The following is a 21990-nucleotide window of genomic DNA, read 5'->3' on the forward strand; positions in this document are numbered from 1 at the left end:
TCCTGGAGTTGTGCAGAGGGTTGATCCTGCCTGGCACAGGAAGATGTTCAAACAATGGGAATGATTCCACTTCTACCTCCTCTCCTCCTTAGATGCCCTCCTTCACTTCAGGTGAGTGTGAAGCAAACCTTCCAGGTCAAGGAGAAACTCAGAAGTCTCCTTTATACCTACAACTGCCCTGTCACAGCTTCCACCCTAGGTAGGCAGTGCCAGACCCACAGGACTGTGATTCACTTTTGTCTCTTTCAGAGCAATCCTTAATATGGTTGATGACAAAGCCTTAGGTTTATATAATCTCACACCCATTTTCCTGCTGCCTCCTTCGGTTTTTCATCCATTGGGTTGAGCACCTACTATGTACCAGGTATCGGGCCAGGTGCCTGGCTATTCTTTTGAAGAGACAGTTGCATAAACAAGCATTTTCGATGCTGCATGTGACCAGCGCACAGGGAAAGACTGCAGAGTCAGGCACACCTAACTCAATCTAGTAAAGGTAGTGATGCTGAGAAAAGACTTCCTGGAGGAAGTGTCACTCACGCTGAGGTCGAGAGGAAGAAAAGGAGGAGTTTGCCAGATGAAGGGAAGTGGGGGAGGGCAGTGCAGGATGAATGTTTCCCATCCAGAGATGAGGAAAAACATGGTGTGTTCAGGGAACTCTGGACACACCATTTAGTGTTGCTGGTGTGAGATATGGGTGGCTGTGAGGTGTTGAGGCTAGAGATGTGGGCAGGGGTCACATCACAAAAGATCTATCAATCATGCCACGGAGGATAGATTTTATATTTAGAGTAATGGGAAGCCATTAAAGAAAGTGACACAATCAGACCAACCTGCACCACAATTCTAGGGGTGGGCAAAATGGGCTAAAATTAGCCCCATTTCCCAGAAGACTGAAATCTACAGAAAAACAGTACTTTGTCCACCCAGCCAATTAGTCTCAGAGTTCATATCATTAAAAAAAAAAAAAAGAAAAAGAAAAAGCTAACATTCCTTCAATCACCCAGGGTACCAGGCACTAAGGAGACTCTCCCCGTAACTTTTCTCTGGTTCTGACCACACACCTGCACAGCAGGGATTCCCAGTTTACAGGTAAGGAATCCGGGGCTTAGAAAGAGTAAATCACTTGCCAGATTTTGTCGGTTCACAATACTTATTGAGTGTCTACTCGGTGCCAGGGGCTATGAGAGACATTAGGGATATAATAATAAAGGAGGAAACCAGAACCTGACCCCAGACCTGCGGCCAAAGTTCCCATCTCTCCACTAGCCCAGCTTCCCACTCTGAGGTGTGCACACACGTCACCTGGGGATGTTCTTGTGATGCAGATCATGGGTCAAGGGAGGGACCCAGGATTCTGCATTTTTTAGCAAACTTCCCGCTGGTGCGGATGCTGCTGGCCACGACCCCAGTTTGAGTGGTGGGCTCTCCCCTCCCCTCCCCCTCCTGCATCCCATCCCTTCACCCGCTTCTCTGTGCTCTGGACCCTGGAGTTCCTGCCTCTCTGGTTACCTCTGTGTTCTTCTCAGCCAGGTAATAAACGGCTACACAGCAGGCAATGGTCACTCCAGTAGAGACAACCCAGGCTGCCAGGTGGGCAGAGAAGCGAATCAACTGCTGATTGAGTGTTAACTTGACATTCTCCTGACGGATTTCTGACAGGTTCTCCTGTAAACACAAGGACGTCAAGTTCACCCGCAGACCCCCTCCACTGTCAGCAAAGATTCCCCCCCAGGTCTTGCTGCCTCTAGTGACACAAATCCACCCCAGATCCACAGGAAAGAGGGGGTAAGTGCACAAGGAACTTGGATTAGGAGACCTGTGGGAAAATCTCGAATGGGCAAGACCCCCATCCCTTCATTAAATACATTTTCCATCTCAGAGAAACAGAGATTGGGACCATGATCTTGGGAAAATACATTGAGGCCACAGAACCTCCTTGAAGAATAAGGCTGTGTGTCTGCACCAGGGAACCCTCTTGCCAAAGCCCCTTCGTTTATGAATTCTGCTTGCTCTTTTTTTTTTTGATATTTTTTTCTATGGACCAGGGTTTGTCCACCTTAGCGCTATTGTCATTCAGAGTTTGATAATTCTGTGACAGGGAGCCTGTCCTGTGCACTGCAGAATGTTGAGCAGCGTCCCTGGCCTCTACTCACGAGGTGCCGGGAGTACACACTCCCTGGCTGCGACAACCAAAAGAGCCTCCAGACATTGCCATGTGTCCCCAGGGCAAAACCACTCCGAGTTGAAAACCACTGGATAAAACTTTAAACCCGGAACTGGGAGGTCGAGAAGTATTTACATTTAGACCTTTGTTATAAATTGTTAAACTGCCCTCCCGCAAGCTTATATCAATAACAAAGACACCACGTTGTGTGAAAATGTCCATTTCCCTACACCGTCACCAGCCCTGGGCATTTAAAATAGTTTTAGGGGTTTTTTGCCAATATCATGGAGAATAAAAAATAATTCATTAGTACTTTAAGAAAAGTTACAGACATATTGAAGGAGGAAAGATGACTGGCCATGGGAAGGGGTGTAAAGCTAGCTTGCCTTACCCTTATCTCAGTGCTTAGATTCTTCTGTTTCAGCTTCACAGCGCTCTTATGAGTGACAGTGAAATCCCAGCAAAAGATGAGTTTAGCAATCCCTCTGGAGTAAATGTGTGGGTTAATGAAGTTGTTCCGGAAATACCTGGCCATGCTAGGGAAGGCAGGAACCAAAATACCCAGAGGTTATTAGGACAGGCATTGGGGGTGCAGGGAGTATAGCAAAGAAGAGTCCCATCATTAGTGGTGAAAGGCAACATGGAAGAGTTAGCCCCAGGTTCTTCTGGAGCAGGGCAACAGCAAACAGAGTAGTCAGGAGCGCTGGCTTTGGGATCTGACTTTGTAATCCTAGATTGCCAACTGGGGGATTTTGTCATTTTAACTGTTCTGACCCTCAGCTTCCACCTCCATATAATGGGGAGAATAATAGTTCACACCTCACAGAGTTATTATGGGGTTTGTATTAGTTTCTGCTATAACAAATTGCCCCAAACTTACTGGCTTCAAACAGCACTTATTTATTCTTACTGGAGGTCAGAAATCAGAAAATGGGTCTAAAATCAAGGTATTGGCAGAGTTGTATTCCTTCTGGACACTTTAAGGGAGAATATGTTTCCCTGCCTTTTCCCAGCATCTAGAGGCTGCCTACATTCCCTGGCTTGTGGCGCCTTCATCTTCAAAGCCAGAAGAGTAGCATATTCCACTTTCTCTCTGACTTTGACCCTCCTGCCTCCCACTTTCAAGGACTTTGGGATTACATTAGCCCATTTTAAGATCCTTAATTTCATCAATCAAAATGCCCTTTTGCCAGATAAGGTAACATATTCACAGGTTCTGGGGATTAGGACATGGGCATCTTTGAAAGGGGGAGCATTATTCAGCCCACCACAAGTCAATGTAACCCTCAGGGCAGTACGCACACGATAAAGGCAGCTGTTATTATCATGGAGATGTCAGTAAGATTCAGTGAAATCTGGCCCAGGAAGCACTTAGCACTAAGCCTGGCATGTAAAAAATACTGAGTAAAATGGACACTACCTTTCCAAAATTTGCCACCACTGAGTACTAACAGCTTAAGAAACAGAAACATTTCCTAGTTTGATAGGACAAAAACAATCTTATTTTATTTTGGATTATCGTGCTGGCAGTGAGGTTGTTATGGGATGAATTGTATCCTCTAAAAATTAATATGTTGACGTACTAACCCCTAGTACCTGAGAAATTGACTGTATTTGGAGATAGGGTCTTTACAGAGGTAATTAAGTTAAAGTGAGATCATTTAGGTGAGCCCTAATCCAGTATGGCTAGTGCCCTTATAAGAAGGGCATATTAGGACTCAGATATGCACCAAGGGCGGATCACATGAGGACACAGTGAGAAGGCAGTTGTCTGCAAGCCAAGGAGAGAGGCCCAGGAGAAACCAACCCTGCTGACACCTTGAACTTGGACGTCTAGCCTCCAGAATTTGAGAAGAAAAATTTTTGTTGTTTAAGCCCCCTGGTCTGTGGTACTTTGTTTCAAAGACCTAGTAAACAATAGGTTTAACAGATTGAACATCTGTACCTCCTCTTTGACAATTGTCAGTTGACAACGGTCAGTCAAAACTACTTGAGTCATTCCATCCTTATTTTCAGACTTACCAATTTCTTTAAAAGCACATGAAAACTTCTCTTCCTCTATCCCAACTTATACTTTATGTTCTAGGACAAGGAATGATAAGACAGCAATAGAAAGTTGAAATTTCAGAGAAACTGTTTCTCCAGTAACTTTTGAGTCTCTTGAATTTTGCCTAAATCTAAAAACAGATTAGAATCAGAAAATGCAGACATTCTATACCTGAAGAGCAAACTGAAAAAGCAGACAACCAAGCATGCTCCGACTGTGAAGATGTAGGCCAACTGCATGTTGTAGGAGGTCCCACTACTCCCATGCTGGTTTTCAGTATTGGTGTAAAAGCCGTAGTACATCACTGTGTCCCTAAAATAACCCTGAAAGGGACAATAAACCACAGGTCAGGTGGATCTCTTGAGAAAACAATGAATGACTATGGTCTGCACAGTTGACCTCTTCCATAGGCAAGAAGCCTGCACTGGTCAGTGTAGACATTTTGTTTGCCAGGAAAGAGGCACCCAAGGCCACTGAGAACCTAGACGTCTTATCACTAGGCTCTCAGAGGTGGAAAGGAATCTCAAACCAACATAACTTTACAATGGAGGGACCCAGCGATCACCACCCAGACCCAGTGACCAAGCCAAGCATGATTAAAAGCAGGCCAGCCAGCCATTATGTGCCTCTGTCCTCTAACTAGTATTATGGTCAAACAGGTTTAAAACGAAACAAATCAAGCCTTTAGGTCTAAATTTCAATTTACAAGAAATAAGGAGTCTGTATAAATTAGAGGAACAAATTAGAGAGACCCGGAGGAAACAATTTGACAATTGCAGAAGGTAGAACATTGGAATCTGCATGACAACTGGTCTGGTTTCTGCAATAAGCCCATGTCAAGAAAAAAGGAGGAAGGGACTGAGGATATCATTCTAGATTAATAAAGACTTCAGAGAAAAACTACTGAACGCAAAGAGAGTGTGGTCTTTGCTTGGATCCTGGCCTGAACAAAAAGCTATGAAAGACATTTGGGGGACAACTGGGAAAATATGAATATGGTCTGGATTTTAGATGATATTAACTTTTAATATTGCTAGGTGTGATAATGTATATGCCTGCAGGAAAATGTCCTTATTGTCCAGAGATGCATGTTGAAGAAATTCAGCTGATGTCTGTGATTTACTGTAAAATACTTCAAAAAACAAATTTGGGAGAATGGTAGCAATTTAAAATCTACGTAATGGGTCTTTGGGTGTTTATTTTACTACTCTTTATTTTCCTGTATGTTTGAAATTTTTCATAATAAAATGTTTCATATATACAAATATACACAATAATGAGGAAAAAGTGAAGGATAAATTGACACAATAATTCCATTTGAATGTGTCTATCCCAAGGAAAAAAAATTTTAATAGAAAAAGAAAAAAGAAAGACGAATGGAGGAACCTTACTGTGAATGCTCTACTACAAGAGTAGGCAAACTCTTTCTGTAAAGAGCTAGATAGTAAATATCCTGGGCTTGGCCAGCCCATAACTGCTCACCTCTGCTATTGTAGCAGGAAAGCAGCACAGACACGGAAACAAATGGTTGTGGCTGTGTTCCAAAAGAACTTAGCCGAAAAGACACCGAAATTTGAATTTCATATAAATTTTATGTTTCACAAAATGTTATCTTTCTTTTCATTTTTTTCCAACCATTTAAAAACATGGAAACCAATCTTATTTTGCAGGCTATACAGATTTGGTTCTTGGGCTGTAGTTTGTCTATCCACAGAATCTCAGTGGCAGAAATCGCTTCTAGAAGGTAAACTCACAAGGCAGGGGCTATGTGCTTCAGTAGGCAGCTGGGTAGATATACCGTGGTTGTTAATAAAAAGAATAATACGGATGTATATCCATGCTCAAGATTCATAGTAACGCAAAAAAAAAAAAAGTTGCAAAGCAAGATTTGTAGTATCTCATCTTCTTTTATTTAAAAAAAAAGTTTAACTATCTATCTACCTATGTATCTATGACTGTATAGAAAGAAAAATGGTGGACAGAGGTACACTCCAAACTGGAGAGTTAGACAAAAGAAGGAGGATAAGATAGACTTTCTCTTAGTTTGCTCTCTTCTGTACTAGGAATTTTTTTTTTTAAGGAGGACTATATTTTGTAGAAAGAAAAAAAAGAAAGAAAAGGTAGGTCTGTGAACATCAATATGAGATGTCCACCACATATTAGGTGGAAGAAAGCAAGTCGTAGGCAGTCTATAGGAATAATTCATCTTTTGTTAAAAAAAAAAGATGTGTATGTCCATGCACAATGTGTCCATTTGTGTGCAGAGAAGAGGATTCTGGACAACAAAAACTGTTAACATGTTCACCTCAGGAGACAGAAATTCTACTAGGCTGTGTATATGTTACTTTGGCGGAAAAAAAGAAATCATTTTAAACACGCTCTTTCCCCATCAGTTGACTCCCAGGTAAAATGAGAGGCCTGGAAGGGTGACGGGCAGACCTGTGCCTGCGTCTCCAAGGTGTGAACTCTGGGCAGGGGATGGTGCACTTACAGCCCCAGTTAAAAATTCCAGTCCAGTGAATTGGAGGTGGTTCTTCTCGGCCATGGTTAACTGAGGGATTATGATGAAGCTGAAGGTCACAATGAACAAGAAAATGTTGAATTTCAAAAGCCACCTCAGAAAGTTGAAATAGGAGAGGACGCTGGTGCCGAACTTGCCTCCGATGACCTTGAGCGTCTTCTGCCACAGGCTGATGGAATTGAACAGTTCCGACAGACTGTTCTTGGATCTCCGGTGTGCCTGCGGGTAGACACAACGTGCGCGGCTGGACCGTCCCTCAACAAATATCTACTGGGCAGGCTCCATAATAGAGACAATGGCCACTGTTTCTAGAGCGGCAGGATATGCCAGGTGCCACGCTCGACGCGTTTGCAAACGGTATCTCATTTAATCCGCAGGACCACCCCCTAAGGTGAGTGCTATTATTTATTACCTTCCCAGGTTTGCTAGTGAGGGTGACACTCACAGTGGCTAAGTTGCCCAGGTAACTCAGCAACCTCTTAGGCCTTCCCATGCCTGCCTGTTTTCCCCACACCCAGACTGACCCAGTTTCTACGTCTTTCAAGGAAACAACCGTGAACTTTGGCTCCTCCTCCCTGTGGGTCCCTTCTCATCCTTACTCTCCCACCTCCCTGGTTTCACCCTACTCTGTGCCCATTTACAGACCGCGGTAAAGACCGATTTACCAATGAAATGGAATTCAGACACTGAGCACAGCCGTTGAACTCCAGGATACGACGGGGCTGCTTACTTTTCTCTTTGTCAACCATTTTCCTGTGGGAAAGAGCAGAAGAAAGTGAGAGACATCAACGTTGTTTTGCATTCATTCCCCAAATATTTCCTGAGCGCCTGAGATGTGCCAGGCATGGTCCCAGGGGGTGAGGTAGAGACGGATTTCCCCAGCTCATGGAGCAGACATCTTGGTTGGAAGAGAAAGAAAATAAACAATAAATATAGAAATAGAGTGGGTAAATGATATAGGATAATAGAAGGTGAGTTGTACTATGGGAAAGAAAATCGAAAAACAGAGTAAGGAGGTGGGAAATGCTGAGGTGAAGACCGTGGTACAATTTGAATAGTACAAAGTGTTTGCGCCAAGTCTTGAAGGAGAAGAGGGGTTAGTCTATGGATAAGGGAGTGTCTGAATATAGGGAACAGCCAGTGCAAAGCCCCAAGGAGTCCAGGACAGTTGGAATGGAATGAGTGGGGGAAGGGGGAAGGGTGTGAGTGATAACCGTAGGTAGGTGGGTGAGGTCCTATAAGTCAGTGGTTCTCAACCTAGGAGATTTTGCCCCCAAGGGACATTTGGGTAAGTCTGGAGACTTTTGGGGTTGTCAGATTGGGGGTAGGGAGGGGGCACTGACATCTAGTGGGTAGAGACTAGGGATGCTGCTATACACCCTACAGTGAACAGGACAGCCTCCCACAGCAGAGAATGATCCAGACCCAAATGTCAGGTTGAAAATCCTGCTGTAAAGTCTTTCGGGCCATACAAGGCCCGCGCTCTGTGACGGAGGAGGCCATGCAGAGTTTGAAACGGAAGAGTGTTTTCAAAAAGATCCAGCCTCAGTTTTCTCTTTACTTCTCCATGAACTCAGGGCATCTCCTTTGCTCTGCCCCCTTCCTGGCTCTCTTTTGTCCACCCCAGCGGTCCATCACCACATCACCATCTTCCAAGGCTCAGCTCACAGATGCCCCCTGCTTTGCCCAAGGGAACTATCTCTCTCCTTCTAATCCTCCCCCTGCAAACTCCTTCCACCTTGATTTGGCCTGATTTTCTTTCTGTCATTTGTAAGTTACTTGTTGACCAATCTATCTCCCCTGCCAGACTCGGAACCTCAGAACAATTGCATCATTGAATCATTTATTAGCAGTTGCATCCACTCTACTAGTCTCTGCTAAACGCTACAAATGGCAAAAAGAAAAAGAAAAAGGCTGAGGAATGGAAAATGTAAGAAGGGCTGAAGGCTTAAACAGCCCTCGCTCTTGTTTTTGAATTCCTGGGCCTGGAAAGCTTCTGAGGTTTTGTTTGTTTGGGTTTTGTGCTTCCCCACCCCGGCGCCTTGTGGCTTGCAGGATCTTAGCTCCCTGACCAGGGACTGAACCTGGGTCGAAACAGTGAAACCACCCGAGTCCTAACCACTGGACCACCAGGGAGCTCCCTCCCCTCACCACCCCCCCACCTTTTTTTTTTTTAAACAGTAGTTTGAGATTTACAGAGAAGTTACAAAAAGAGAACAGAAAATTCCCATCTACTACTCACCATTTCCCCCCTTTAATATCTTACATTTCCATGGTAGGTCTGTCACAACTAAGAAACCAACACTGGTGTCTAACTTTTACCTGAACTCCAGACTATTCCGATTTTACTAGTTTTTTCACAGGTGCCATTTCCAGGACCCATGCAGGAAACCACATTGCATTAATTGTCATGTCTCTTCAGAACACTTCAGCCTGTGACCATTTCTCAGACTTCCCTTCTTTTTGATGACCTTGACAGTTTTGAGGAATACTCCTTAGGTACTTTGAAGAATGTCCCTCGATTGGGGTTTGCCTGATTATTTTGTCTGGTTAGACTAGGGTTGCTGGTTTTAGGAGAGAGTACCACAGAGGGGAACTCCTTCTGGTCACATGACTTTCCCTGGGAATGTTAACCTTGACCACCTGGCAGTATTAGCCTGACTTCACCCCTGGGAAGCTACTTCCCCCTTTGCATGCTCTGCTCTCAGGAAGAAGGTCACTAAGCACAGCCCACACTCCAGGCAAGCAACACAGACTGTGTGGAATTCTTCGGTAGGGAGATTGTCTCTTCTCTTGCATTTATTTATTTCTTATCTTTCCAACATGGGACAAAAGTAGAAGATTGAGGTTTCCATGAAATCTGGGCAAGAAGAAAAGCTTTTTGTCCATACCTAAGGTTCCTTTTCTCTTCCATGGTCCTTGGTTGATTCCTGATGGCTTTAATTCTGTCTCTAAATGTCATGGGTATCAGAGATGCGATTAACTTTTGTCCTGCAGGAAAAAAAATGGAGTTTAATTTTTTTCTCCTTTAACAGAATAATAGCATTTGAAAATATGGTGCTGAAGATAGAGCATGTTTTTATAAGATCACAAAGAAAGAAGAATATATGTACTCAGTGATCCCCAAAGTCACAAATAAAAACAAGAAGACAACACGTACACGTGTGAAATCTCGAAGCCAAAGCATATGATAGTTTGCACGCAATTCTAATTCAGTGCTTTCCTTTTTCCCATGACAAGGAACACTCAGCAAAGCTGATGAGACCCAGCATGTTCAGTCGGCCTGGCTCTCCTCCCTCTGTAATTTCCCGCATGGCTTCCTCTTGCCCCCTGCACTCCAGGCCCAAGCATCTTCTTGACTTTTCTGGGCCGTTGTCTTGTGTTCCTCCATCCGCTGGAAGATGAGGACTCCCCCCTCCTCTCCCAAGAACTCAAATTCCCACTTTGCGTCAGCGTGGCAAATATTGTTGGTCATCTATCCCGCAGTCAGCTCTCCTTTTTGACGGAATCCCGATCTGGTTCAGAAATCTACGGCCCTCTCTCCCACGGCCCTGGGCTTCTGCAGGGTGGGACCCATCTCCAGGCACGGGAGACAGATCCCAGTGAATCCAAGCCTATCTTGATGGTCCCAGCCCCCTTGCAGGTGACCTGTTCAGGCCCAGGCATGTGACACGTTGGCCAATGTTCTGTGAGGGGTGGTCTGCTGAGGAGTTTCTTGGAAAAGGTTTCTTCCCTCTCAAAAAAGCAAGGCTCAAAAAACATGGAAAAGGCAGACCCTTCTCGCTCTGGGTGGTGTTGTGTCCACGTGTGACGCCTGGCACGGCTGCCCCCCCCTCCAGTAGCAGTGGAGGGGCAGCTGGGGGCCCGCTGGGGCGGTGGCCGGGAGCGGGCTGGCTCCTGGCCCTATTAGGGAGCTGCTCGGAACTCCTCATTTCAGTGACATAGCTGAGGTGGAGGGAGAGTGCCCAGAAGAGGGCCACCAAATCACTCGGCTGAAGACGAGGAATTTGAGTGTCTCCTGAGAGGGAAGTGGGAGTAGACAGACAGGAAGAAAGGCGAAGGAGGGAAGAGGAAAAAACCCGGTTTCACGGCGGACTTGACAAAAGAGGCACCCCTTGTTGCCAAATCCAGAGTGGAGAGCGATGGGACCAACGCAGGACAGGACGGTGCTTAAGGTGTCAGGCTTGGGAGTCAGGCAGACCTGCATGTGATCCCAGATCTGCCACATCATTGGACTTCCCTGAGCCTCAGGGTCCTCATCAAGCAAATGGAAACGACAGGCATGCCTGCCTCACGGGTGTGGAGCGTGGCAAGTAGATAAAACTGAACTCGATGGATAACAAAAAGGCAGAACACTGGGCACATGAAACGAGCTTGATCAAGGTAAACTCCTTCTTGGGTATCAGACGTTCTCAAAATGACCCCTTCCGCGGTCTCGAGCATCCTCAGGTCACCCACCAAACCTTCACCCTCCTCGAAGTCTTAAAACCAAAACCCTGCCGGCAACTTGGAAGGTGCCGTTCCCGTTCTAACTCCTCTGCCCCAGGGCCTCACTACCTTGGATGTTCTCATGTGAAGTACAAGGGGTGTCTAAGCCTGTGCTTTCTGAGCTATGAAGGGTCTGGGAAAACGACTCATTCACAGGTGTTGAAAACCGTAAGAACTGCTTGCCCTTTTTGTCATTCCAATTGCTGAAAATCTGAGAGTCTGTCACATCAATGTCAGAAATGGAGGAGACCAAACTAAAGCTTGAGTTCGCCAGTGTCTTTTCTGGAACAATCTGACTTGAAGATCGATGGCTTTGGACCCCAGATGGGACATTCTCAACCTCAACGATGATTTCATTCACTTGGTCACTAGACAGCATCTCTGGCTTCCTCCAAGCCTTACTCTCCACCAGGGTGGGCTTCCCAAGACCTCCTACAGCAGTCACACTGGCATTGTGAGGAACCTCCAGGAAAAGTGATGACAACCACAGAGAGCCTCCCCCCCCATTCACAGGTTTTGTTTGTTTGTTTTTGCGGTACGCGGGCCTCTCACTGTTGTGGCCTCTCCCGTTGCGGAGCACAGGCTCCGGACACGGACACACAGGCTCAGCGGCCATGGCTCACGGGCCCAGCCGCTCCGCGGCATGTGGGATCTTCCCGGACCGGGGCACGAACCCGTGTCCCCTGCATTGGCAGGTGGACTCTCAACCACCGCGCCACCAGGGAAGCCCTAGAGTATATTATTTAATTTCCACAATCACCCTACAAAATAAATACTATAATAAACCCCATTTTATAAGAAAACTGAGGCCCCAAAAGGTAATTTGCCTAAGGTCACAAAACCAGCAAGTAGCAGAGCTAGGGATCAAACCCAGGTCTGTCTGGTCCCAAAGCAGGGCCTTTTAATCACTTCACCCTGGTCCTCTCCTGTAACAAGATGCTGAGGTATCACTCATTCATTCATTCATAAATGAATGAATGTTTATGAGTACCTGCTAGGTGCCAGGCACTTCCTAGATGTGGGCATGATACATCAAAGTGACACTCTATCAGGAGACTGTCCACCGATTAATTATAAATGATTTGAGAATCAGAACTGGTGCAAAGCAAAATGGTGCAGAAAGCCAGGTTCATCTCTGGGTCCTCTACTTCTTTACTTCTCTCTGCCTCCTGGGCACTCCACCCAGAGGCCCTAAACTTCATGCTGGCCAGAGAGAGCATCTTAGGAGGTTTAAAAGCATTTCTTTTTCCCCAGTAGTTAAAGCCATTCCCTGCTCTCGTGGGAACCAAATGGAGAGCATGACTGTTTATATCCCCATGGTTTTCTCTCCCAAGTAGCAACACCTACCCCTTGAAAGATACAGGCCTCCTTGAGAAGGCTCTTAGAGAATTAGGCTACAGGATATCATCCACCTTAGGGGGTCAGAAGGTGAGGGATGGCTTTAAGTCATGGGGCCCCGCAACTTGCGTTGTTACTTAGAGGACGTCTTCGGTTTATTCCTCGTTTTTCACAGGTTTGCCTTTAACTTCCAGTATTCCCTGGCCTCTCTCCTCTAATGCTTTTTTATTTCTCAGCCTGCCTCTGCTCAGACCTTCACCACAGCACACAGTGATCCTTATAGCGCTTCCTAACTGATCTCAAAGCCTTCTCCAAAAAAAAAAAAAAAGCCTTCTCCAATCTGATTACTCCTACCCTCCACTGTCATCATAATTCTATGATTATTCAGAAAAATTTGGCTCAAGGCACTGCCACCTCACCAGCACATGTATTAGGGTATTAGGCACGGGATGGACATGTGACCCAGCCTTCTTTCCTATGTAAAAAATGATTGGTTCATGTGTAGGTATGTGTCCCAAATGGGGCTGGAGAGAGTCTCCTCAGCACTGACTCACAGGCCTAGAGAGAAAGGAAGACTTTCCATGACATTGCTGAGCTGTGTGTGTGTCTAGGGCTGCTGCTGTCACGCTCCCTGGCCTGCAGGGAAAGCCTGACTGGTTGAGGTGTATGAGGTGAAGCTTAAAGAGAAGCTGCATCAAGCAAAGATGCGAAATAGATGGAGAAAAAGAATCCAGGTGGCCCCGAGCCCCTGGCTTCAGACTCAGGCCCTGGTTCCTGTGACTCATACAACAAATATCTCTGAGCACCTACTATGTGCCAGGCACTGTCCTAGGTGCTGGAAGGTAATTCTACCTTCAATTCTTTGTTTCTCCATATCCTCCCCACCACACAAGCCTTGGGCCTGGGTGGGTTGGGTTTCTGTCACTTGCAACCAGAAGAGTCCTAGTGAAGACACCCTGATATCCAAAAGAGAAAAAACTGTGTGTGTAAAAGAAAACCCGGGCTTCCCTGGTGGCGCAGTGGTTAAGAATCTGCCTGCCAATGCAGGGGACATGGGTTCGAGCCCTGGTCCGGGAAGATCCCACGTGTCGCGGAGCAACTAAGCCCGTGCGCCACAACTACTGAACCTGTGCTCTAGAGCCTGCGAGCCACAACTCTGAAGCTCACGTGCCACAACTCTGAAGCCCACGTGCCACAGCTACTGAAGCCTGCATGCCTAGAGCAGCAAGAGAGGCCACTGCAATGAGAAGCCCGCACACTGCAACGAGGAGTAGCCCCCGCTCTCCGCAACTAGAGAAGGCCCGCGCACAGCAGCGAAGACCCAACGCAGCCAAAAATAAATAAATAAAAGAAAACCCCGTTATGATAAATTAAGGAAGTACTGCATCAGTTAGCACACCAGAGGCCAAGAGGAAATGGCAATGTCCGCATTGCCTTGAACACATTCCTTCTTTAGGGTTGACATTTTTGGTCACTGTCCATTTAAGCCTTACCTTGGGGTGACTTGTGCCAATCGTGTCCAGACAAGGGGGGGTCTCCATAAGCTTGGCTGAGGCCATTGTCACCCACATAAGCAGGGTTCACTGGAATGAAGAGACAAGAGACAATTAATCCTACCACACTAGATGTTACTGAGCACACAGTGGTCAGTAAGACTTGTTAATGGGTCACAAATCAGAGTTTGAAAAATACTTGTCTGGAGGGGGAGGGACGAATAGATGGAGCTCAGAGGGTTTTAGGACGGTGAAAATATTCTGTGTGATACCATGATGATAGCTACATGTCATTATATATTGGTCCAAACCCATACAATGCACAACCCAAGGTGAACCCATTGTAAGCTATGGATTTTGGGTGATAATGATTTATTAATGTAGGTTCAATTGTAACAAATGTCCCACTCTGGTGGGGGACTCTGATAACGGGGAAGGCCATGCACATGTGGGACAAGGGATATGTGGGAAATCTCTGTTACCTTTCCCTCAATTTTACAGTGAACCTAAAACTTCTGTAAAAAAATAAGTCTTCTAAAAATTGAGTAAAAAAAAAAAAAAGCTTTTCTAGGTGATTACAAAGCTTCCTTCTAGTTCTAGCATTTTATGATGACACGTGAATAAATTTGAAATTTGGCCTGATTTTCTTAAGGACAGAGTCCACTTTCAGCATCTACACAACAGTGTCACATTTCAGTATATTTTTATTCAACTCATGGTAAACAATGAAGGCTAAACTCCTCAACAGAGAAAATGGAGCACATTTTGATGGAGATGTACAAAATTATACTGCAGGAGGTTCTGCAACTTCTTGCCAAGGATCAGTTCCTGGCTTTGCTGCTTACTAGCTGTGTGCTCTCTGGCATGTTACTTAACGTCTCTGAGCTTCAGAGTCTGTAAATCAGGGATAATAATAAGACATTTGCATAGGATTGTTGGGGAAATTGAATCAGTTAATACACGTAAAGTGCTTAAAGTAATCCTGGAACATAGCAAATTCTTAATATATATTAACTATTGTGGTAAATTAATTGTTTTTCAGCAAATATTACACTTCCTCCACCTTGGAAACCTCCGCTGAAGTTGGGCTTGCTCATGTGACTTGCTTTAACCAGTGGAACATGGTAGAAGTGACAGTTTGCTAGTTCCAAGTCAAGGACCCAGAGACATCGTTTGTTTCTGCTTCCAGCTTATGTCACGGGAAGAAAATGGCCCAAGGTAGCTCACTGGGTCAAGAAGGACCCTAGACCTAAATAGAATCTGTGACCTCAAATCAGGCACAGCCAAACCCAGCCTGGTTCAGTCAAACTCCAAGCAAACCCACAGATGTGTGGGTGAGAAATAAACGATGCTTATCTACAACATTGGGTTTTGGAGTTGTTTGTTATGAAGCATTCCTGTGGCAATAGCCAACTGATACATCCCTTACAGTTGTTGCTACTAATTCAGTTAGCATTGCTCAAGCACCAGCTGTATGCTAGGCACTAGGAAAATCACATAGAGCCTTGGAGGATACATGGATGAAATGGGTTCTCCTTAAGGAGTGCATAGTCTAACAGGATGGCATAGCACTGGACAAGTGAATGCCGGCACAACGACCTTGGTCCTACAAGGAGCCCAGAGAAGGAAGCCACACTTTACGTGACCACTTTTTAAAATAGCTTTCTAATTCCAGTGTTCTATGGGGCTCGGTGGTCAGGAATCCGCATTTGCCCTGATCCTACCCAGAAGTAATGCAGGGTCAGAGAGACTAGATTCTGACACTGGCTCTTTTGATTTAGTAGCTGGGTGACCTTGGGCACGTTTCTCTCTGAGCCTCAGTTTTCCCCTCTGTAACATGGAGAGCTGTAGTGTCTGTCTGAAAGGTGGCCGCAGATGAAAGAAGACTGTAAAAGTAAAGTGCTTGGCAGCGTTTCCAGGACATGGGAAACACTCAAAACCCGCTGGGCGTTATTAGCTCTGCTTGCATTGGGGTGGGGCAGTGTTTCTCAATCTTTTTTTTTCATTACTGGCCACCTAAGTAGCCTTTTTAGACATTTCTTCCTTATTGCCCTCCCCCATGATATTTTAATGCCACAGATATACGTATAACTATATACATATACTGTATGCATATCTGCTTTATACATAAAAAAGGAAGGTTTTTTGTGGCCTTTCAATAAATTTTCACCCTTTGGGATTGATATCCCCCACTGAGAATACCTGGCATAAAGGTTCGGAATAGCCCAAGTTAATGCTGTCTATGCAAATGTGTAAGAGTCCGCGTTTTTCCTTAGTGCATGGCGATGCATCCCACCCCTCCTCCCTGCCTTCTTCAATCCCTTCCCCACCCACCCCCTCAGGGCTGAGCAGCCTTCCATCTGCACCAACCAACGCTTGGGTCCCTCACTCTGTTCATGACTGAACACTCCTTTTCCCAGCTCTCACGGGCTCTGAATTCCTATAACATTGACTTGTGCCATGAGCTGGCTTCTTCTATCAGACAACAAGTCCCTTTTTTCTTCCGGAAGATGAGAACTGGTAGAATCTCCTTTACCTCCTAGAGCTAAACCTTCACACACAGCAGATTCTGAGAACGACATGATTTTTCACATATTGTCAGTCTGTTTGCTAATTTTCTTTAGTCTTGATGTGTTGGTGTCACCTACTCACTTAGGCTTTACGAACCCTGAGAACAGAGCTACTTCTAACTCCCTGTGCCCCCAGTAGGTTCCAAAGATACAAGTGCTGACCACCTGAACACCTGCAGGATGTGCTGAACTAAAGCTGGACACTGGCAGCCACACATACCGAATCTAGTCCACCAGTGGTTTTGTTTGCCCAGCTCAGGGATTTTATTTATTTATTCAAAAAATTATTTTGGAGCATGTAAAAACCCAGATTTCTGGCTTCTTTAGAAAAATCTGAGGATCTGGCCACACTAAGTCCATCTTCCCACATCACGGCGATGGGCTGAACCTGACCATCAATTGCCTCACACAGGCACAACCCCTGCCCAACCTGCTTTGATAATTGATGATACTGCTTCTCTCCTCTAGACCCTGAATGTTCAACTCTTGTAAGGTGGGTGTTTGAAGGAGGAGGAATAAACCAATTCTTCTCCTGCTGATCTTTAATGATTGGTCCCAAGCCCACTGAATTTTACTTTCTTCCCAGGATATGATTCTCTTCTTAACAAATGCTTACCATAGCCATTGCCAGGAGCACCTGGCACAGAGGGGCTGTACGGATTTGCCGTCTCCCTGGATTTCATTTCAATGCTTTCAGGATAATCTCCATCCTTTCTCCCCAGGATGCCGAAGGGGCTGTCACCCTCACGGTGAAATGAGGGCTGGACTGAAGATGCTCTGCTGAGCATTCTGAAATCCCAAAATGATGGATCAATAGTCATCCAATAGCATAGTAAAGATAGTCATCCATCCATCCATCCATCCATCCATCCATCCATTCATTCATCCCACAAACGCTGACTGAATGCCAACCATGTATTAGGCATGGGCAATGGGGTGAGAAGATAAAGTTAAAGACATGGGTTGTCTACCCTCAAGGAACTCTCAATACAGTCTGGCTGAGCTTATTAACCACAGCCATAAGCAATTATAATACAAGTAGCAACGGATGAATATAAGAAGACAGGCCCAAGGAGTTCAGAGGAAAGAGAAGAGAATTTGGCCTGGGAGTCTGAAGGGAAATCTACATGGAAAAGAGACATCTGAGCTGGGATTGGAAGGATAAATTAATACATAGTTAGGAGGAGGGCATTCCAAGGATGAAGAACAGCACAAATAAACATGTGAGACCAGAAAGGGTTGAATATATAAAAGGAATGCTATGAAAATCAATTAACCTGGAGCAATGATTCGCAATTTTATATATATACCTATTCCCAGGCCTCACCCCAGACAACTAAATAGAATCTCTGAAAGTTGGGCCCAGGCATTTGTATGATTTTTAAGTCTCCCCAGGTAATCAGATAATTCTAATCAGCAGCCAAGGTCAAGAACCACTGACCTAGAGTACAGGGTTCAGGTAGGGAGAGGATAGCAGAGGTGGGAGGAGGTCAGTCAGGCTGGGCTTTGGCTGGCATCTTACATTAGCTCAGTGCATCCTCATTCTTCAATGTTCTCACAAGTGAAGTGGTGTAGTCTTTCTCCCAAAGGTTATGAAGAACAATGGAAGATGAGAAACAAGGGAGTGACAAGGTCAAAGGTATGTTTGTAATGATGAGCCAGGCAGTGGGGGAGAAGACCAAGGAGGACGCTTTGACATGGTCCTATTAATCCGCCTATTTAGGTTGTATTTAGCATTATTCCTGTAGGCATTTGACCTCACTGTGCACCCAAATCCCATATCCTTGTTCCTAGAGGTAAATAAAAGCCATTCGTCTTTGTTGAATTCATAAATATTACTAGTAGAAATAGTACCTACAAAATAAAACTTGTATTGGTTGAAATTTCACATGGTAAATTTGTTATAGGTTAAGAATAACCTGAAAAATAAATAATCACATCTTGTTGGCAACGTGAACATTAAGAAATTTAACCCAGGAAAAACGCAGTTTGGCAAAACTGTCACCCAAGACTAACACTCAGCGACCCAAACTATACCTGGTAAAATTTGTCAATGACCAAAATTGATGGAAGATTAAAATCTTTTTGACAAAATTTAGATCTATCAAATCTGAACCAGGAAAAATTGGACTTAAAATAAAAAAAAAAAACCTCCTTAGAGGCGAAAATGAATTAATGAAACTTGATGAAAACAACAATGCAGAAGATCAATGAGCCAAATCTACTCTAAACATGAAAAGTGATCAATTCTGACAATAATTTCAGTAAAATAAAGATGAAAGTGGAAAAAAAATCAGGAGTGGCTCAATCAGCTTGTATAAAAAAACTGAGGAGTTGAATGGATTTCATGGAGTTAGACCTTCAAAAGACTTTCTTGATTAAAATGCCTTCCTGGGCTTCCCTGGTGGCGCAGTGGTTGAGAGTCCGCCTGCCGATGCAGGGGACACGGGTTCGTGCCCCGGTCCGGGAAGATCCCACATGCCGCGGAGCGGCTGGGCCCGTGAGCCATGGCCGCTGAGCCTGCGCATCCGGAGCCTATGCTCCGCAACGGGAGAGGTCACAACAGTGAGAGGCCCGCGTACCGAAAAAAAAAAAAAAAAAAAAAAAGCCTTCCTGTTGATATAATTCTGGTTAAAATGTTTGGGTTCATAAACATCATCTTAATCCTAACCTCATTGGCAAAGTAGCAGTGTCCAAACAGTGGGGATCTAAATGTCTTGCAGGGATTAGACGGGAAGAAACAGGAGACTGGGAAGGATGTTATTTGAGCAAGAAGTGATGAAAGATTATGTTCAGGTAAGGGCTTGAAGCCTCAGGCTGAGAGTCCAAGGACCAGGTGCGGTATACAGGTAGGCATGAAAGTTTCACCATAAATTCATGTCATGGAAATAATCATACGTGTCCTTATCCCAAACATCGCCAACCAAGTTCAATTGACTGAATGATCTAGCCTTCATCCTCCATCCCCAGGGGAGGGAGACACCGGCACTTACTCCCTGGTCATCTCCGGGTTCTCTGAAGAGCCGTAATCATGAGCATTCTCAGCACCTGGGTAATCGGGCTCCCCCCAGAACTCTGTAGAGCTCCGATAGTCCTGGGCGCCGGGATAGTCTGGTTCCCCCAAAAAGTCTGGATAGCTGGATTGATTCTCAGCATCTGGATAATCAGGCGCTCCCAGAGCGTCTATGTACGGACTGATCCTGGAACCAGCACGTTCTGGATTCCTTCTGGAGTCTGGATGGTTGGAACTGGCTCCGGGGCCAGCATAGTTAGAGCTGCCCTGAGCTCCAGCGTAGTCTGGCTCTCCCAAGGAATCAAGATAAGCTGGATTTGTTCTGGAGCCCCCGTAGTTTCCACTGCCTCTGGAACCTGCCAAATCAGGATTCCGTTGAGATTCAGAGGAGTCTGGCTCCCTGGATGAGCCTGGGCGATATGGATTGCTCCAAGATCCGGGATAATCTGGCTCCGCCAAAGATTTGGCATTGTCTGGACTTCCGGAACCTGCGGAGTATGGATTGCTCCTGGTGCCAGGGTAGTATGGATTCCTCCGAGATCTAGGATAATCTGGTTCTGCTAGAGACCCAGGATAGTCTGGACTTGTTCTGGAGTCTGCAGAGTATGGGTTGCTCCTGGTGCTGGGGTCATCTGAGTTGTTCGGAGGACCTGGCGAATCTGGATAATCCTGAGTTTTCAAATACCCCCGAGTATGGTTCCGAGACCCGTAATAGTCAGGGTAAGCTGGATCCTCCTCGTAAGCATTATTCCTGTAGGCAGACATGTTTACCCTGGAGTATTAAAAGGTTCCTGCCTCTGCAGGTATTCAGGGATCTCTTTCTTTATCTGAAAAACAAAAAGGAAGGAAAGGTCAGAATTTTTTTCCCTTTCTTCCCTGCAAAGATTGATGGTTATTTTCCAGTACCTGTTCTTTTTTCTCTCAGAGTTGGGTACACAGCTGCCCAAAATAAAGACTATGTTTCCCAGCCTCCTGTGCATCTAGGTACAGCCATGAGAGTGGTCAACGAGATGTGAGCAGAAGCGATATACACAACTTCCAGGTTGTGCTGTTAAAGGGAAGGGGTATTCCTCCCTTTCTCAGTCTTCTCACTTCCCATGAACTGGACCGCGGAAATGATGGGGCGCTTCCTGGCCATGCACACGGGCAGCACCCACCCTAGGGAGAGCAGCAGAACAGCCTGGGCTGTTGATGATTTCACAGATCAGTGCCCAATATCAGCTTGGGCTTTTATGTAAAGAAAGAAATAAACCATTATCTTGTGTAAACCACAGTTTTTTGGATCTGATACTTCTGGCCAGACTTATATCCTGACCAATTCCTTCTGCTGGGGAGGGGAGCAATGAACCAAAAGATTGGAAGAAACAAGGACTTATTGAGCACTTTGATTGCATTTGTTCTTGGGTTCAAAGCATAAATTACTATGAGCGCACAAAGGAAGAATGGTTAATGGTAACTAGAGGGCTTGGGTAAGGAGACAAGCACTACCATCCCCTCCAGTTTGAAAATATGGTTTTATGAGTTCTATGAGCTGTAATCTATAGACACAGCATACTTTCAAATCAGAAGTGATGGGGTTTTAATTTCTAAGTGAACTATCTGTTGTTTTTACTTGCCTTTTACCCATTTTGCCTTCTTTTGGCATCAATGCCCTGATTTTCCTCTGGGTATCTGCTCACAGTCCAGGAGATTCAGGAAAGACTGATTGCATTCCTGACTCCAAGGATGGTCACATGACCAGGTCTGGCCAATCAGTGTCCACCATACCCCTGGCCACAGGGTTTGGTTCAGGAATGGGCACATAACCCAAGTCAGTCTTCCAGGACCTTGACGGACTAACTGGGAAAGATATGCTCTTATTTCACTAAGTTGCTTTGCAGATAGAATATAAGCCTGGAACTTCCGGTGCAGTGTCAGTCAGAACAGCAAAGAAAATAAGTAGGGGAGGAAATTTAAAGAAAGAATTAATAGGATTAGTGGACTGACCCGATATGGGAAGGGTGAGAGCTAAGGAAAAGAAAAGATAAAAAATAGCTCCACGGTTTCAGCCAGCATGATTAGATAAATGGCGATGCTTTTGAAAGAAGGAAGTAGACCATTTTTAAAGTTCAGCCAATGTTTACAGGTTTATCTCTATGTGAACAAAAAGGGTTAGACTTTCTGTTGAGTAATCGGAGGAGCTAAAGAATTAACCTTCTGCCGTGCCTTATAGCCTTAGAATGTTTATTTGCCAACTCATTTCCATACTTCTCAGTATAGCAGAAGTCAGTTTTTCATTATTTTGTCCCTACCCAACATCCACTTCTCTCTTTTGTGGCAACATTTTCCTCTCAATCCATGTCAGCCAGGTGTAGAC

General features: G+C 45.2%; 1 protein-coding gene across 4 annotated transcripts in view; it reads right to left on the reverse strand.

Moving 5' to 3' along the window:
• The window catches only part of TMC5 (transmembrane channel like 5), a 40798-nt gene extending 20399 nt beyond the window's left edge, over positions 1-20399 (reverse strand). For 2 of the 4 annotated variants that reach the window (XM_030847135.2, XM_030847133.2), the window contains exons 1-9: positions 19615-20399; positions 17238-17410; positions 14052-14141; positions 9624-9723; positions 7398-7485; positions 6703-6951; positions 4383-4534; positions 2556-2700; positions 1510-1665 (exon numbers count right to left, since the gene is read on the reverse strand). In XM_030847135.2, the coding sequence (XP_030702995.2) occupies positions 1510-1665; positions 2556-2700; positions 4383-4534; positions 6703-6951; positions 7398-7485; positions 9624-9723; positions 14052-14141; positions 17238-17410; positions 19615-20399 (1938 nt within the window). Of the gene's footprint in view, positions 1-1509; positions 1666-2555; positions 2701-4382; positions 4535-6702; positions 6952-7397; positions 7486-9623; positions 9724-11289; positions 11600-14051; positions 14142-17237; positions 17411-19614 lie in introns of those variants that run through there. The other 2 variants (XM_030847134.2, XM_030847137.2) reach the window with 2 other exon arrangements.
• Between the last annotated feature and the right edge of the window lie 1591 nt (positions 20400-21990).

Source organism: Globicephala melas, chromosome 15, assembly GCF_963455315.2.
Source record: "Globicephala melas chromosome 15, mGloMel1.2, whole genome shotgun sequence".
In the NCBI taxonomy this organism is placed as follows: Eukaryota; Metazoa; Chordata; class Mammalia; order Artiodactyla; family Delphinidae; genus Globicephala; species Globicephala melas.